The following is a 19159-nucleotide window of genomic DNA, read 5'->3' on the forward strand; positions in this document are numbered from 1 at the left end:
AATCTTCTTTCCATCATGGCCTGTGACATGTAGGGTACGTTTATATGTGCATGAGCCATGCAATTCTTGTATGTATGGGGTAGGTAAACAGACACCACATGACAGCTATTTTTGTGGGTGAGCATTACTTAGATGAGAGGATTATTTGGATTAGCAAAAAATAGGAAAAACTATGTTATAATTAGATATAGTGGTTGATAATAGTATAGTGAAAATTAGTTTTAAGAACTTATAATGAGTTGGAGAAAGTTCCTCCATGCAGTTTAGGTATTAATTAATTAACAATACCATGCCCTCGTGCATTTATCAACTTGGATATATCTGTAAAACTAGAATAATATTACAAACAAAACATTTTTCATAATGAATTGGTAAGTTGTTAATGATTTTTATATAAATATATTACTGATGTCAATTTATTGCCTATCATAAATAACTTATCACCGTAACTGTTGTGAAAAAATTTGTTAGAAAATTATCTCTAGGCTTGCCTGCAATTAATTTTTCATCACGCAACAATAATCAATGGATCTAAGGCTCTCTTTTGGGGATGATTAATTAGAACATGGATTTGAACTTGAATTCTAAATTTGTTTTAGTGAATTTTGATTATAAAAATAAATATTCAAATTTGGTTAGACTATTCTTGAACTTTGACTCAAACTGTATGGCTCTTTCCACAAACAAAACAAGAAAGGAGGGAAGCTTGCCTTTAATATTGCAAATTTGTTAGCTTCAATAAGATCAACTAAGTGTTGGAACTTTACTTAAAAAGTAATTCAAGATAAACAAACATAATACATATATCTATCAATTAATAATTATATCACATGCATATGTAACAAAAATCAACAATAAGATGTGATAAATTTCTTACTAAATTTAATTATTCAAAAACCTTACAAGCAATTAGGATGCTCTCCACAACTGGTTAGGATTAACAAGAGCTTTCCTTTCTCTTCTCACACCCCATACAAATGTGGCCTTGACAATATTTATAATATTCTAAAAGAATATGACCAGCTATAAAATCTTTCCTATCATAATAACAATTCATGTAACATATATGTTACATTCGTTAATAAACAATTAGATTCATTAATGAAGAAGTTCATTAAGGTGTCATTAATTTTGTAATTCTATACTAACACATGGATTCATTTATTGTTTATATCCAGAATCACTATAACGACAACATCTCTAATAGGAGGTCAAGTTATTGGCAATGACTTGATAGATTTATCAAATGCGGAAATGCATTTTTCGTCCCTATATTTTGACCATATTTCTATTTTGGTCCCTACTTTTTATTTTTACCGCTTTTAGTTTCTAAAATAAAAAAGCAAACTTGTTTTAGTCCCTACCGTCATCTCACTAATGGATATTGTCTACGTAGCAGATGGAGTATACTGTTGACACAGTAAATGCTAATGTGACCATTAAAAAAAATTTATTTAGCATCCACGTCAGCATATAATTCAAAAAATTAATTTCCCAATTTAACAAAATAAAAAACAGAATTAAAAATAAAAAATAACATGAATTGAGATCTGAATTTATCCTGAAAAAGAACACAAACCCAGTTCAATATCATTAGTAAACTCAGCACATCTCCAATTTTTAACAAACTCAAAATACCCAAATATGAACAAAATACCAAACCGATTTACAACCACAATATTAATCAATATTAATATACAATGACACCAGCACACTGCACGTAACAAAGATGAGGCATTCAAGAGTCAAACTTTAAGAATCCCCAATTGGTGCATAAGACTTCATGAAGGATTGTTGCTTGTGTCAGCCAATGCACTATGCCCCATTATTACTTTAACATCCCAACTAATTTTCTTTATGATCTGCTCTTCTGTCAAGCAATTTCCTCCATTTTCTTTATGACCTGCTCTTCTTTATGATCCGCTCTTCTGTCAATCAAACCATCCACAAATATAAAACCTAGCAACAATATTGACTTCGACACATCCACTCGAAGACTCGGCTTCTCAGGTTCGAAATCTCATATCTTCGGTCATTGTATTAGTTTTATATGGGTTTGGCTTCTCAGTTTCATATGGGTTTGTTTGTATTGGGAAGTTGCAAGGATCACTTGGGTTTGAAGGGATTTTGATCTAATGATCTTTGTTTTTTTTTTTTTTGAATTTTTCTAGTTCTGAAATGTATGGGTTTGTTTTCTAGGTTTGATATTTGTGGATGGTTTGATTTTTCTTTGTTCATGTGATCTTCTGGGTTTGTGTTTGGTTTCTCAGAAAGCATAAGAAAATGGAAGAAAAGTTTAGTTGAGAAATTAATTTTTTAAATTATATGCTGACATGGATGCTAAATAAATTTTTTAAATATTATTTTAATGACCACATTAACATTTATTGTGCCAACAGTGTACTCCATCTGCCACATAAGCAATTTACGTTAGTGAGATGACGGTAGGAACCAAAACAAGTTCGCTTTTTGATTTTATAGACTAAAAAACGGTAAAATAAAAAGTAGAGACCAAAATAAGAATAAGGTCAAAACAAAAGAATGAAAAATGCATTTTCATCTATATTAAAAGAAAATGCTCAACGTGCATGAATCTCATTATGGAAAGAATGCCAAGATTATTATGCACTAACCATCAAAATACTAGCCTTTATTGTATTTCATAATTTGAGCAATTTTAACTTGCACCTCATTTCTATTCATAAAAAATAAAAATAAAAATCTTGCACCTTCTTTCCATTATAGTCCAACAATGTGACTATAAGAATAGGCTACATCATAATGGAGATAGTCAAGTCAAGGACTAGAATGTGTTCATAATCTTAGTTTACTAAATCAAATAAACATATTTCAATACACCAATATTTTACATTATAAAAATATTGCATAATTTTACAAGAAATTTTGAATAACCATTTATTGATAATAGAGAGACATCATAAATATCATGTTAGGCCACATTATTCTAACCCTAACAATGCAGACAACTGTCTCTAGTACCACTAAATAGTAGTATAGTAAGCAAAGAACTATATATTAACTTGTCAACATATCTCTCCGTCGTAGGAGTCTCCTCTCTCTCTCTCTCTCGTAAGAGTGTCTTTCCTCCCTCAGTTTCTCTACTCAGGGTCTCCCTTTTGGCCATCAACTAACCTGTGTTAGTCCATGGTCAAACTTAGTTACTGGTATGGAACAAGCAATCTTGGATGGACTACAAAATCTACAACTTACTAAAGAAGAAGCAGAGGATATTCAGATTACTGCCCATAGTAAGCCAGAGTTGCTGGAGGAATGTTCCTTAAGTCTCTTTGGGAAGCTACTATCTGATAGGCAACAGAATCAGCGTGCTCTAAAAAGTACGTTAAGATTTTCCTAGAAGCTAGGATCAGATCTAAGAATTGTAGAGGTAGGTAATGGGATTCTCCAATTCAAGTTTAGCTCACAATATCAGCTGGAATGGGTTGAGAAAAATGGCCCATGGAACTTTGAAAATAATTTACTCCTTCTCAGACGATGGGAAAAAGGCCTAACTGCAGCAAAATTGGAATTTTCACACTCCCCATTCTGGGTTCAAGTTTGGGGGCTACCTTTTGAGCATATGTCTAAAGAAACAGGGAAAGATATTGGGTGCAAGATTGGAAACTATATCGAAACTGATAAAAGAGCTTGGCAGTCTGATCAAGCTAAATTCATGAGGATTCAGGTTGAGTTGCAAATCAACAAACCACTTAGGCGAGGTGGATACATAACAAGCTTAGATGGTGAAAGAATTTAAGTCACATTTAAATATGAGAGGCTCCCTACAATTTGCTTTATTTGTGGAAGAATCAACCACGATAATAAGCATTGTGTAGCATCCTCTGATATGTAGAAAAAGGAGCACCAGTATGGAGATTGGATCCGAGCCAATGGAAGCTATAGAGGAAGTAATGAAAAGGTCAAATCTAGAAATGACAGCAGCAATCAATCCAATGGTACGGGATAAATGAACAGTCATAAACACCGATGGAAGGCACAAAGGTGCTAGCGGTGGAAGCCAGTGAAGGGACCTAAAAATTTGGCAGACCTCAACGGATTGGAAAAGCTGCAAGTTGGGTGGCTTAAGATGACATAGGGGATTCAAGAAAGTAGGCGACTGGTCAGCTGCCTAGATGGGATAACTCTGAAAAGTTTGTACAGAATAAGGAGGAAATGGATTACACACGCAGCCTGTGAAAAGTCCTATATTTTGAAGCATCAAAGTAAAATGGAAAAGTTGGAGGGGACGCAAATTCAGCAGTGGGCCAGCAACAACAAAGAAGAATGGAAGAGGTTGAGGTTACAAGCCCAATCAAGCGCAATATAAATTCACTGGCAGATGGGAGTATTGGTCTATTGGACTTAGGCCAAAGTAAAGAAAAGAAAATGAAGGGCAAGGGACGGTGGAAAAAATTAGCTAAAGAAAAAAACCCAAAGGTCGATGCTATGATGACAGCCTAAAAGAGTGGGGCTGGAGATAAGCGTATGGGCAAAATAGAGACACTAAAGGCAGAGGAGGATAGGATTCTGAAGAAAACACATGAAACAGGTAAAGTACCCGCACACAATGACAAGTTACTCTATGAAACGGCGATGGCTCCTAGACAGCACTACTGAGAGCCATGAGTGTCATAGCATGGAACTACCGGGGGCTTGGGAATCCCCAGACAGTTGGTGTGTTGTGCAAATACGTGCGACAATGTGATCCCAAAATTGTCTTTCTAGCGGAGACAAAAATGAAAATCTCTAGAATAAAGAGAGTGAAGGTGAAACTTAATTTTGCAAATGGATTTTATGTCCAGAAAGAGGGACAAGGTGAAGGCTTAGCAATTTTTTGGAGGGAGGTAGACTTAGAGATAAAAAGCTTCTCAAGGCACCACATTGATGCTGTTGTACCAGAGGAAGGAACCGGTTTCAAGTGGAGAATAACTGGGTTCTATGGGCACCCAGAAACTCATAGAAGGAAAGAATCATGGAATTTTCTGAATACTTTGAATAGCCAATTCCAGCTATCTTGGATGTGCTTTGGGGACTTTAATGAAATTCTCTCAAGTGAGGAAAAATTGGGAGGTCCCCCAAGACCTCAGCATCAAATGGAGAGTTTCTGTAATGTGATCAACAGGTGTGGCTTCAAGGATATGGGTTATTGTGGCATAGACTTTACATGGTGTAACCAGCAAGAAAGGGAAGATAGAGTGTATTTGAGACTTGACCGAGCTTTTGCTACAACAAAGTGGCTCAACCATTTCCACAGTATCAAAGTCCACCATCTGGAAGACACAACATCTGATCATTGTCCTCTTTTGCTGACAGAGACATCAGTTATAGGCCAACGAAGAAGGCGTAGATTCCACTTCGAAGCATTATGGACTAGAAGAGCTGATTGTAAGGAAGTTATTGAGGAAGCTTGGAATGAGAGCTTAGACTTGAGCACTCCCAGTGACATTGCAGATGGTCTTAAACAATGTGCAAATGCCTTAACAACATGGAGCAATGCAGTTTTTGGTCACATCCCAAAGAAGATTCAACAAAAGAAGAAAGCTCTTAGTGAGTTGACTAAACAAGACAAAGAGGGACAGAATGGAGTAGAAATCAATAGGCTAAGGAAGGAAATCAATGAGTTACTAGATGGGGAGGAACTTTGGTGGCTACAAAGATCTAGAGTTCAGTGGTTGGGAGAGGGAGATCGAAACATAAAATTTTTTCACTCAAGGGCCTTAGAGCGTAGAAGGAAGAACACTATTTCTAGGTTATGGAATGAGGAAGGAAAATGGTGTGATGACAAAGCTAATATTGCAGCCACAGTTATATCCTATTTTAAGGATATCTACACTACCACACTGCCTAACCGAATTGAAGAAGTCACCAGCCTAATTCCAGTTAAAGTAACTAGCGAGATGAATGATAGACTCACCCAAGTGTTTACAGCAGAGGAAATTTGCATGGCCCTTTTTCAGATGCATCTAACAAAAGCCCCCAGACCAGATGGTATGTCAGGTATCTTTTACCAAAAATATTGGAATAGTGTTGGCCCTGATGTTACAAATATGGTACTCAATGCTCTTAATTCCAATATGTTTATGGCTGATATAAATAAAACCAATATAACTCTAGTGCCGAAAACCAAACACCCCACTCAGATGAAAGATTTTTATCCTATTAGCCTAAGCAATGTGGCATACAAGTTGATATCAAAGGTGCTTGTTAATCGCCTTAAAGCTGTTTTACCCCAAATAATTTCAAAGAATCAAAGTGCTTTTTTATCTGAACGATTAATAACTGACAACATTCTAGTTGCATTTGAACTAATGCATTATCTAGATCACAAGAAGGAAGGTAAGGAGAGCTTCATGGCGGTTAAGCTAGATATGAGTAAGGCTTATAATAGAGTGGAGTGGATGTTTGTTGAAAAGGTAATGAAGAGATTGGGTTTCAATGATAAATATATTGGTTGGATTATGAAATACATTTCTACTGTCTCCTATTCTGTCTTGATAAATGGGGAAGCACATGGTAGCATAGTTCCTTCAAGAGGGCTTCAGCAAGGTGATCCACTATCATCCTATCTTTTTCTACTTTGCATCGAAGCTTTCTCGACACTAATTGTTGATTCTAGTAGCAAGCATGTACTCAATGGTATCTCTATTTGTAGGGGCTGCCCCAAGGTCACTCACCTTTTCTTTGCAGATGATAGTCTATTATTTTGTGAGGCAAAGAGTCAAGAGTGTCACAAACTAGTCGAAATCCTACAGCAATATGAAGCAGCATTAGGGCAAAAAGTCAACACTAACAAGTCCTCAATCTTCTTCAGCCATAACATAGCTCATGAACCAAGGACTGATATCTTGGAAATTCTAGGGCCCATGCAAGACTCCAGGCCCAACAAGTACCTTGGTCTCCCATCTGTCATTGGAAAATCCAAGAATCAAGTGTTTGCAGAAATTAAAGAAAAGGTGGGCAAGAAACTGGCCAAATGGATAGGAAACAGACAAAGTGAGTTCTCTGTAAAAAGTGCCTATTATGTTGCCCTCCCTATAGTTGAAATTTTAGAAGGAGGTGAAAGCTCAACTGGTGATACTAGAACCCCACGGTGGAAAAAGATGTGGCAGCTTAAGATCCCTCCTAAAGTCAGAATTTTACTTGAAGAGCTTGCGTGAATGGTCTCCCGACTTTACTAAACCTTGGAAGAAGAGGAATCAACAATGATGTGTTATGCCCTTTATGTAGGAAGGAGCCGGAAAGTACAATACAAGCTCTATTTTTTTGTGAAAAGATATGGGAGGTATGGTGGTATTGGCAGACATGCCCTATTAGTTTACTAGCTAGCTGAAAAACATGACCTTATAGATATTGCTGTGCATATTCTGGAAGTTGGCACCTCACATGATCTAGAAGTCCTCTTCACCACGGCTTGGTCAGTATGGTACAATCAAAATCAAGTGGTCCATGAGTCCAATGGTATTCCTTCTTTGCAAATCTGGGTTATGCCCAGAGACTTCTCTGCGACTACAAAGGGGCCACAATAGCTAGCTTCCTTAGCCAACAGCCCCCTGATGTTGGCTGGGCAGCACCTCCTCCAGGTATGTACAAAATTAACGTGGATGGGGCCACATCAGAGAATGAACGACTCTCTAGCGTTGGAGTAGTGATACGAGACTGTAGGGGTGCTGTTGTTGTAGCAAGTGGCAAGCTACTGCCTGCTACATATTCTGTAGAAGTCACTGAAGCTCTGGCCTTGGAGGAAGGGATCATGCTGGCAAGCGAATTACACATCCAACAAATAATTATTGAGTCAGATTCCATCACTGTTGTCCAAGCAGTGAATTCTAGCTCTTTCAATGGGGAGATGGGAACCATTATTCAAGGGTCCTTTACCATGCTGACTTCATTTAGCAGTTGGAGAGTGAACCATTTGAAAAGGGAGTACAACAAGGTAGCACATGAGGTAGCCCAGGTCACAAGAAGCACGGAGACATCAAGGACTTGGATAGGGGTTGATCCTCCTTGGCTCCACAATCTGCTCCTAGTTGATAGGTCAAAATGCTAAGACCCTTATGGGCTCTGTGTATCCGTGTCTTTTCTCCTTGGTGTACGTTTCTTCAGTCTGTTAATAACATTCAGTATCTATTCAAAAAAAAAAAATTAGTAGTATAGTACCACTAAATACCATTAGCGAGACCATGTGAAACCCAAAGTTTATTGCAGGACACGAATTCCATATATAAGCAATCAAGCTTTTTAGTCTTCATCATGCTCCTAATCAAAGTAACGTGGTCTTCACCAAGTAATTAAAAATAAATAAATAAATACACTAAATTGGCAAGTTTTTTTTTTTTTTTTTTGCTAATCACTAAATTGGCAAGTTTCCACATCTAAACCAACAATCTTGCATTTCTACTTAAGCTCTTAGCATAGAGGAAGAATAAAGAATGCTTACAAGTCAAAGAATTCTACTATTTTGAGAGAGACAGAGAGAGAGGGGTACCTTCTTCTTCTTCTTTTTGAGAAAAAGGAGGTACATAGTATTTGCATTTTTCAAAACTAACATCTATGCATTGTCTTAGCAAACCATGGAACTGCACATTTTCAGACTTAGTAAGTGCTCAAACAAAGAATTTACTGTAAATTACCCTAAAATATAAGGAACTATATGAGGCCATATATAACATTTCCTGAGTTCCTTCAGTAGAGAGTTTCAATGAAGAAAAATACATTGGCATTACCTTAAAACATTAGAGTTTATTACAACAAGAAATTATTTCATGGCTGTAAGAATAACTACACATAAAAGGAGCAGTAAGGTATAATGTTTATCTACAGGAGTAACAAATCAAACACACTCACACCCATTACATTCAGCAGTCAAACTTCTTCTGTGTTGCGTTGTTGATATAAGGGAATGGCTTTCTTTACATTTGGGCCATTTTGGGACCTTTCTATCTTCATTCTTGTATAGCTTTGCAGCCACCGTCTTCAAACCACTCCTCATGTAACTCACCATGATGGTAACTAGCTCTCTGAAACATAAAAGAATGATTATGGTTCTTAAAGTGATGCATTTAACAATTAAATCAAAAATCTAAAACCTTGACAATATGACACAAAGCAGCAAATAGAACTATTAACAAGGATATCATACAGCATTTGATGCAATTTTTATGTCAAGAAAAACAAGAAAAGAATAAAAAATTAAATAAAATTGGTTCAAAAAGAAGCTAAAATGATAATCATCAGTGGAACTTGCAGTGATACCAGTAGATTTTGCCTTGCAAATGTTGGTTTTCTTACTTTTAAGACCATACCAGAATCGACATATACATTTAAGATCAAATCAGAAGGTTGCTTGCCTCTTGGTACAAACTGTGGAGTTAGTTGCACTGGTATTAATTAATAAGAGCAATCACAGTGATTCTATCAGTCTTAATTAACATTTTACTTTTAATAGTACTCATGTTTCATCATTTACTATGAACTCATAAATAAAATTTCCTCATTTTAAAAAATTTCAAGAATTTCTTAATTACATTATCCCATATCATTTATGGTTCATGAAAATAGTTGTCTCTATACATAACATATATTAAAAAAAAAAAAACACATAAACTGATTTCTCTGTTCTTTTTTATCCTTTTTGTTATGAATCCTTCATACATGATTATATGAACACTTAAAACAGCAAGATTTTCTTTATATAATAGACATGATCTAACAGAACTTCACCAAAATTTCAACCAGTTGATGAGACAGCCTTTGGAACCCATAACATAAGGTATGATTTCCTCTCATAAAACCCCCCATCAATTACACACTATAAAAGTTAGAACTAAGGAATCAGTGAAAAAAAAAAAAAAAAAATTCTGAGAAAAAAAGTACTTCACGGAAGCATTTTCCTTACAAGGATCTCATACCTTGAGACATAAGATACAAATTATTAAAACCATGTAAGAAAGTACAACCACCCTTTCTCACCCTTTTTATTTATTGGTAAGTTACACACGCACACAGTGGGTCTTAAACCCATGGCCTCACCCTCCACTTTGCCCTTACAAAGGAGAGACAATGTTGGAGAATTTAAGCCCAAAGGAAACAAAAGGCATATTAGTCCATTGTCTTTAATTTCTCCATATGTTATGTTTTATCTATGCTACTATTTAAGGGGCTTTCCTAGTTTGGATTCCTCTCTTTTTTTTTTGTTCAAAAATGCCCCTACATCCCTATGTTTAAGTAGAAACAAAACTAAAGAACAATCCAGTAAAAATACAACTCTAACTCCCACTAAAACATTGCCTAAAAAATAGGGCCACTTTCCTATAGATTTTCAAATTTCTTTATCTACTTATAAATTGGATTCTCAAAATAAAAATTATATATATAAAATAAAAAAAAAAAAAAAACAGATTTTATAAATGTTTTTGAGATCGAATTGGACTTTTATCTTTTTGATTTTTTACTTCTCTGATGATTCCGATTCTGTGCGGGTAAATGTACTGGGAAGATCGTATAGAGGGGCATGTGTGCTTGAAATTAAGGTTGATGATGATATTACTGTTTTAAGCGCTCAGTTTGATGTCAAAGGCTCAACAACAACAATTGTTGCTTCAGTTGTGCCAAAGCTTTTGGAACTTGCCGGTGATGCAGAAAATAATGCATTATTGCATTGGTGGTATGCTTCAGGAGACGTATATACTTAGGTTTTTTTTTTTTTTTTACTTCTGCTTTATTACATAATTACAATATATAACAAATCCCAAATTAAATCAAAAATAGATAATCAAAATGTTTTTTGAAATTTGCATCCACCCCAACTCACTAGGCAGTGACAAAGATGATGATGGTTCATCGTGTTTTGTAGCCCATTCCAACTGTTTTCCAAGTAAGATTTATCATTAACCTGTAATTGAAATATTGTGCTATTCACATAACTGTGTAACTGCAGGGTTAGTGGGAGACAGTTTTTTTAACTTTTTATTTTCCTAAAGTTAATAATTTATTTTCATTATAATTTAGGATTGCTACATTTTCTAATCATAAAAAACTTAGGGGAGTGATGAGTTTTATGCATTTGTGGATGAAGTTGGGTTTTTTGAAGCAGTAATTGATGTTGTAGAGTGGTCCTATTTTCTAAGACTTCTATTAAAACTAGTCTCTAAGCACACACTCACGTGCGTGCTCAGAGACTCTTCTATTTTTTTGGGAAAAAGTTAATAATTTGCATTAATTACAATTTAGAATTACTACATTTTCTAATCACAAAAAAACCTAGGGGTGTAATGAGGAATATGCATTTGCAGGTGAAATAATTTTTCATCACACCCCTAGGTCTTTTTGTGATTGGAAAATGTAGTAATCTCAAATTATAATGGATGCAAATTATTAAATTTTTCCCAAAAAAATAGAAGAACCTCATCGCACGCGCCTCTTCGCGCATGCTCAGAGGCTAGTTTATTATTATATTTTCAGTTTTTTTTTTTTTTTTTTTTTTTGAGAAAATGTTTTTAGTATTTTAATTGTTATATATGAGATGAAAGGCTAAATTATACAGTTACTAAAAGCAGTAATAAATAGCTTCTTTTAAATTATTCTAGGCAGCCTTTATAAAAAAATAATAATAATAATAAAACTTCTTTGAAAGAAAAAAAAAAAAAAAAAAATCAACTACAAAGAGCCAAAGCACACAGGAAGTGTGCTGAGGAAATCCAAAAAAAAAAAAACTAAGATGCATGGAAAGTACAACTGCCAAGCAAATCAGGTAAAGAAATGAAATTGAAAGCACTGGAAGCATTTATCCACCCAAGTAAAGTCTGCAAGAAATATTCAAGTCTAATGTGGAGTATTTGGTAGAAGCAGAATACTCAGTTTTCGAAGGAAGTGAAAAATCAACTCATGAGCTGAAGCTACTTATAAATTTCAAACTTGAATATTTCTTGAGCCCCTTAAGCCTAGAAATTGATATTTAATTGTTCCAACTTCAATCCTATTTTCTTTTTCTTTGCTGTAATTTGTTGCTGGAATTTCTATTTAACCCCTTCTTCTATGCTAGACCTAAGTTCTCACCACATCAATAGGTACTAGATTGCCACCAAAACTCATAACCCGGGGAGAATGATGCAGATTGGTTGATCGAGCATACGATAATTTTTTTATATTTATGTAATTTTAAAAATTCATGATTTTAGGTTATTATTTACTCAATTTTACGTGTTTTTAATGCTTCCCTGGTCAAATTAGGGTCCAAATATGATAAGGTATCAATTAGGATCTCTTCTAAAATGTTTTTACTTGGTAATCAAGTTTTATGGTGCATTTATAATGGTCTACAACCTGTTAAACGAAAATGAATTTTTTTTTTGTTAAAATTTTATTAAGTATTTGAGATGGAGATTTTCTTTCCCTTGCCTACTTACCTAAAGTTCTTGCAAAGCTAGGTTTATAGAAGAGTTGTGTTATCCGTATGTTTCAGATTTAGCTTCTACATGCTTACGCTCCATCAAAGAAGGTTCCATTTGAACTAGAGCTCCTAGACACAATAATCCTTCCTCACTTAAGTTAGAATTAACTTCCCATCACTTTTCTTCCAAGGGTGAAATTCTCAACAGATTTTTTATATATTGCTAATATTATTATAAGTCCATAATTGATTATTTTCATGCACCTTTTTGCAAAAGTACTGTCTTAATTCTTCAAGTTATATTCCTAGATGTGGAAATAAATTACTTTCAGATCTTTTCTAAATCATGGTGTTTGCCCTATTCCTCATAGTCATGATAATGAACAACAATCTGCAATATATTAAAGTCCAATGGCAAAGAATGAAAAGTTGGGCTACAGGTAACCTACAGGCTTATCCCTTTTTTTTTTCTATGGCAGGTGACCAATATGTTCAAGAAAGTTTTATGCTACCTTTTAAATATGACTTTTGCAACCAATTTTGCATAAGATGTACAAGAGAGTCTTATACTATTCCCAGCATTACATAAGATGTATAGACTATATCAAGGATAAGGAATGTATTGTACTTACAGTGGTGAGCAAGGAGAACGACCGCCGTTTACATAGTATACAAACAAGTATGAGTCATAATGCTGACCACCAATCAAGTAAAAACCTTGCAACCTTCTTACACACTGGAATGACATTTTCTTGTACAAACGTATTGCAGGATCATTGTAAGAAATCACATGCAAGTAAACTGCTCGACAAGTTGGAATACTTGAGGCATATTTTACGACCTTCTGAATTAATGAAGACGCTGCAAATCCAAAAGGAATTAGTTTATTGGTCATGTAGTAAGGACTCTCAAGAGTTTTATCAAAAGGGAAAACGAACTCCTACCTATGCCAAGATTTCTATAGCCATCTACAACTCCCAGTGTCAGAATGTAGACTAAAGTTTGATCTGGTTTTGATGGGTCATATCTGAGCATATCCCCTATCTACAAGGCCAATGTTGTTTGAAATGAATTAAGAGAACCAATAAAAAAATCATAAGAAAAGTTTTTCTTTTTAATAAGTAAAAACATCATCACCAACAAAAACGATTCATTTTGATATTTGTAAAAACTTGAATAAGGGCTTCACCTCTACAAACACCAGTATGTTGTTATAATGTGACTTGCAATAAAGATACTTGGACAAAAAGATTAAGTATTCATAAAAAGTGAAAATGATGCAAGCTCACAAAGTTCAAAGACTCACCTCACTTTCTTTTGCAAGAACAATTCGTGCAGTTACAAATCCAACAAGTTCGTCACTTCGACCATTTGGCCGATTGCGGTCAACAGCAGCCCACGATACAATATCTTGTCCGTTGACAACATTTTGAAAGAACTCAGACTCATACCTGAAGGTTAGCATTATTATGTGAAAAACCATAGCCTATGATCAATGAAGGTACCAGATGAGAACATCTACCTGATGGGAAACAAATCACAATGGATTTGCTCTAAAATCTCACGATCAGAGGGTTCTATAGGCCTATAGCATATACTTGCACGGTGGGACAATTTAGGGTTTACCATTGAAGCTTGAGCTATAAATCCTCAGCAAAGGTCTGATATACACACAGAATTTGTCCAAGAACTTCTTCCATTTAAGCCAGATCAGCCACAAAGGCCAGGCAGTAGAAGAAAACTGTGAAAGACATTATGCTTTTCATTTATTACTTATGATTATATTACATATTGTACACACACTTGGAAAGAGGGAACAGAAAGTGTGATGTCATGGTTGTATATGAGGAGCATAAAGTCCATTAAACTTTCAAAAAATTAGACTAGTATGCATCATGTTGACAAGTCCTACAGTATTCATGCTTCTTCCATCATCATCATTTGTGCTTTAATGTCTCTACTTTGATCAAAAGACTTATCAAGTGAATATTGAGAATAACAGAGTTGATGAAGACTATTAAGGAGTCAACAAATAGAAAGAGAACTTTTCCCAAGTTTCTTGTGAAACAAAAAATGTTAAGCTGCATTATATTAGTTATTAAATTCTATTTACCCCAAAAATATTGAAAGTCTGCATTGATAACATCTTGACCTGCACTCATCATCTTTGCTCCTATGTGATACCAGAAATCACAGGAAATCATAATCAAATTATGGTGTCATCATATAGCAGGCAAAACTGAGGTTCAAAAAGATCTATTAGCATTTACTTGTCTGATCAAAAAACTTGATAGTAGAATTTTTCTTTTCTATTCATTTTGATAATCTTGTTTTCTAATATTCCAAAGTTCAGGAAAAAAAATCCATTTCCCTAAGGAAATCCCAAGCTAGAGCCATATTCCCTTCGAAGTTCTAATTGGTATTAAATAAACACTCTGGAAGTCTAAGACAGCCAGTATTACCTTAAAACCATTTGATGCCACACAAGTTTAATGATTGAGTTTATATAGCAATGGTGCAGATTAGTATGAATAATTCCAAAACTACAGCAGAAAGCCATTGATAGTATATGGAGGTACCTAATTCTAAATGAACCATATTTGCCATAGCTTTATCAGAAATTTTTATCTACTATGCCTAGAAATATTGGAAGCCATGTAGATGAATTGAGAATAGTAACAGAGTTGACTCCCCCTACTGTAGACAATTCCCCCTCCATCTGCCCCTAGCCAAGCTCCTCTCTCTCTCTCTCTCTCTCTCTCTCTCTCTCTCTCTCTCTCTCAACAGCCACACATTGTTTCCATTCCAGCATCTTTGGCATAGCATCAACCAGCTCCCTCTGTCTCTCCCACTGTCAATCTCCGCCAACCAGACCACCTATTTCCTCTCAAACTCTTAAGTCCACTATACCATGAAGTTGTAGTCTTAAAATTCATAATTCAGACATGGATTTTATGCCTTTTTGAAAATCCATGGTTGCTTTGAAAATATTGATAAAATAAAGAAATAAAAGCATATTTGGTGCTTAGAAAATAGAAGGAAACAAAAATTTCTACCAGTGCTAAGTTTAGTTGCCTAAAACACATAAGAAAATATCATGTTTTGGGGTAGATTTTCTCAACCAGTTGAATTGTCAATGAAACCTATGAAGCACGGGATTCGGGTTCAGGTGCAGGTGCGGGTGCGGATGCGAGATTCGGCAATTTTTGAAAAAGTAGGGTGCAGGTGCAGCAGGATACTTTTACTAATAAAAGCATTTTTGGTGCTTAGAAAATAGAAGGAAACAAAAATTTCTACCGGTGCTAAGTTTAGTTGCCTAAAACACATAAGAAAATATCATGTTTTGGGGTAGATTTTCTCAACCAGTTGAATTGTCAATGAAACCTATGAAGCACAGGATTCAGGTTCAGGTGTAGGTGCGGGTGCGGATGCGAGATTCGGCAATTTTTGAAAAAGTAGGGTGCAGGTGCAGCAGGATACTTTTACTAATAAATTATTAAATATATCTTTATTTACAAATTATTAAATATATATTCATATAATGATAAACATATACCAATTTAAGAGCAATAATAACTATAATGATAAACATATACCAATTTAAGAGCAATAATAACTACAAATAATTCAATAATTTCAATTTAAGTTGTTTAACCTACAAATAATTTGACAAATATATAATAAGTTAATAACTAAAAAAGAAATCAACTCAAGTTTTTATTTTATTTTATTTTTTTAACATGTATTTCGGCCGATTCTCGGCCAATTTCAGCCCTTTTTGGCCGGTCTCTGCCGGTTTCAGCCGGAATCGGAGCCGAATCGGCGCAAATTGGGAAACGAACAAAAAAAAAAAAAAAAAGACCGCGAATCAGCGCGTCGCCGAGTGTCCAATGCAGGTGCAGCGGCCCTAGAGCTGCACCCGTGCTTTCTAGAATGAAACCAATCATAAACTGAATTGGTTTTAATTAATAATAGAAGAATTTGTGAAGTAGTAACAAATTAATCTTTGATGGCTGCATCATTCTCTCCAATTGAAAAAAAAAAAAAAAAAAAATCGGCCTCAAGTTTTGAAGTGTTAAAGCATAAGACTTTGAAATTGAAACTTTCGCCAACTCTTCAATCACCTTCAAAATCATAAAGGGATTTTCAGCTTACAACCCTTCTTGAATTGATCTATAGCAATAACATCAATATCTTCCTTGGTCTTGAATTTTCCATGACCAACCTTATGCTCAACTTACTCCTTTGTGATTTCTATTGTCCTTAGGTGTGTCCTCAGGTAAGTCGGACTAGGGTTTGGTGTCAAAGCGACAACCAACCCAATCGTGACAGGCAACCAACCAATGTTTAGATGTAGCAACCAACCTGCTACTGACCACGACTGTGTGGATTTTCAACCACCTCTAACAGTCGGATCAATCAAAACCCCAATTGTCTCATCAACATTTATGATTTGGTGGCCTTGACCAAATTTGGTGGAGATATTGCTACATCTGGCAAAGATTGGGCCATCAAAACATGATCTCCATCAAATCTCAAGTGAAGCTTGAGCCGAAGTGAGAGGCAAAGAGCAAAGAATGGCAGATTGAGCAGTCTTCGACTTAGGCACCTCCGGGTTAGGTGAGTTTTCCAGGTCCTATGTGGGTTAGACAGTCTTAATTGTACTTGTAATGCATTTTTTTTTTTTACTCTTCTTGAAATTGAATGTGTGGTGAATTGTAAGGCTGGATTTCTCTCATCAATATAACACTTTGACGCGTTGCACCAACATACAATTAAGGTTGCAGTGGTGGCAAATTGGCAGGACTATATCCATCAAATGTTGAAGAGGTAATAGGTGCAATGTTTGCCAACAAGGGTAAGGATAAATTTGGCTCTAGATTAAATTATCTAAGTTCTTGATCAACTATCATTCTAGTAGGATGATTTTTCAAAATAGCAACTGCTAGCTCATCCAAATTTCTCACATAGTAGACAAATTTTCTAGCTTTACTTCAATTGAAAACACAATTTTATTCAAATGATATAAATTTTTCTTGGTTTCTACAAAATATTGAGAAAAAGCTTGAAAACTTGAATTTAGTTCCAAGGTGACCACAGTTTTGAATGAGAAATTCCTTCAAGTGATACAAATTTTTCTTGGTTTCTACAAAATATTGAGAAAAAGCTTGAAAACTTGAATTTAGTTCCAAGGTGACCACAGTTTTGAATGAGAAATTCCTTCAAGTGGTTAATGGAGAAAATTTTAGCAAAGAACTTGTGGTGGGATTTTGGCTCTATAACAAATTTGATGTAAGAAAAATTACGGAATTTGCCTACATGTTTTTGTGGTGGGTTATGATTTAGGAGGAATTGTAAATCTAGGGTTGAGAACCTTTTAAAAGATGGGTTTCGTCATTAAGGAAAGATTTTATTTGAGTTAAAAAGATGTAAGAAGAAACAAAAAAATCAAATTTCTCCCAATAATGCAAGAAAGAGAGGAAAAAGAACAATAATACCAATGTAACTCATTGACCCACTAAGGAACTTATGCCTATGAGACCTAGAAAATAAGGGGTCTAAATACACTCCCTTGTGTGGGTTGAGCCATAGCCTAACCTTAATGGTTCCATGCAGTAATACATTCCTTAAGCCAAACTAACATTATATTGTCGCCCCTGACCTAACTCACACCAAAACCCAAACCACTAAAAAAAATAAAAATAAAAAGGTAAACCTACACGACAGCTTTTTTTTATTATTATTGATAATTTGATAGTTGGGAGAGGGGGGATTGAACCCAGATGTCACCATTGGAAACTCCAGGAGGCACCAACCAGTTAAGCTACAACTTACAAGGCTCTTGGCTACAAGACAGCTTTTAAATAAAGGAACAAATGCAGGTTTTCACAACCCGAAGCAACTAAATTCAAGCCATCATAACTTTCAAATTTCAATCAAAATAATTCAGCAAAAAATTAAAAAAATTGATGAAACCTACGGCTAAAAGTCAAACAACAGTCAAGCATGAATATTCCATAACATAATTAAGATTCACACCCATCAAGTACAAGACATAACAAAAACAGTATTATTTCCCAATAAAGACTCACTTTCCTTAAACTCATCTTAACTAGAACGGCAACATAATAACGAAACGTTTAAATTACTTTCTTTTTTGTTGTTGTTGTGATTATGACACATCAGTTGTAAGGCTCACTCTTCTCAGACAAACAGAACATTAAATATCAGAGTGAGATCAAATCACACACCAAAAGAACTAAGATTTAACAGCACAATTTTGTAGAACCCATTGACCATTAAAATTACACATACTACTACCATATCCAAAGTTCAAGAAACCCAATAAAATTTAATCAAAATTACTCCATACCCATTAAATTTCAACCAAAATTAATTCATGAAATACCAATAATTCAATGGAAAAAAAAAAAGAAAAAAAAAAAAAACCCAGATGAGATCTCAGTTATAAAAATTGAATCAGACCCACTTACCTCATTGGAAACTGGCTCAGAAAAACACAAACAGGAATCCCAGAGAGAAATAGATACAGAGAAAGAGAGAGATCGTTCAGAGAAACAAGAAGAACAAAGAGAAAGAATAAAGGAAAATGATGGGTTGGGTTGTTTTGGCTTTGGCTTTGTTTGTTATGCGTATAATTTTTCTGTTAATATAAGGAAACCTTCCTTAATAACTGTTGGGGGCTTTTGAGTTTGTGTGAAACAAAGAATCCTTATTTATACTTCGCTTTTC

General features: G+C 35.0%; 1 protein-coding gene across 2 annotated transcripts; it reads right to left on the minus strand.

Moving 5' to 3' along the window:
• Positions 1–8677: 8677 nt before the first annotated feature.
• LOC115959600 (histone acetyltransferase MCC1) lies at positions 8678–19159 on the minus strand. Of its 2 annotated transcripts, XM_031078043.1 has the most exons (7): positions 18901–19159; positions 14520–14579; positions 13929–14147; positions 13713–13857; positions 13351–13450; positions 13039–13267; positions 8678–9035 (listed from the first exon to the last, which is right to left on the minus strand). In XM_031078043.1, the coding sequence occupies exons 3-7, from the start codon at positions 14033–14035 to the stop codon at positions 8849–8851; spliced, it is 768 nt and encodes a 255-aa protein (XP_030933903.1). In that variant the 5' UTR covers positions 14036–14147; positions 14520–14579; positions 18901–19159; the 3' UTR covers positions 8678–8848. The 2 variants fall into 2 exon arrangements, with proteins under 2 accessions (XP_030933903.1, XP_030933902.1); XM_031078042.1 differs by lacking the exon at positions 14520–14579.

Source organism: Quercus lobata, chromosome 9 (assembly GCF_001633185.2).
Source record: "Quercus lobata isolate SW786 chromosome 9, ValleyOak3.0 Primary Assembly, whole genome shotgun sequence".
NCBI classification, from domain to species: Eukaryota; Viridiplantae; Streptophyta; class Magnoliopsida; order Fagales; family Fagaceae; genus Quercus; species Quercus lobata.

Bases quoted from the DNA above. Each gene is read 5' to 3' on its own strand.
- LOC115959600 (XM_031078042.1), bottom strand. From the start codon at position 14,035: ATGGTAAACCCTAAATTGTCCCACCGTGCAAGTATATGCTATAGGCCT. The intron at 13,268-13,350 runs GTAGGAGTTCGT...TTGGATTTGCAG, and splicing joins CTATAGAAATCTTGGCATAG to CGTCTTCATTAATTCAGAAG. The intron at 9,036-13,038 runs GTAAGTACAATA...TTTATGTTTCAG, and splicing joins CGTTCTCCTTGCTCACCACT to AGAGCTAGTTACCATCATGG.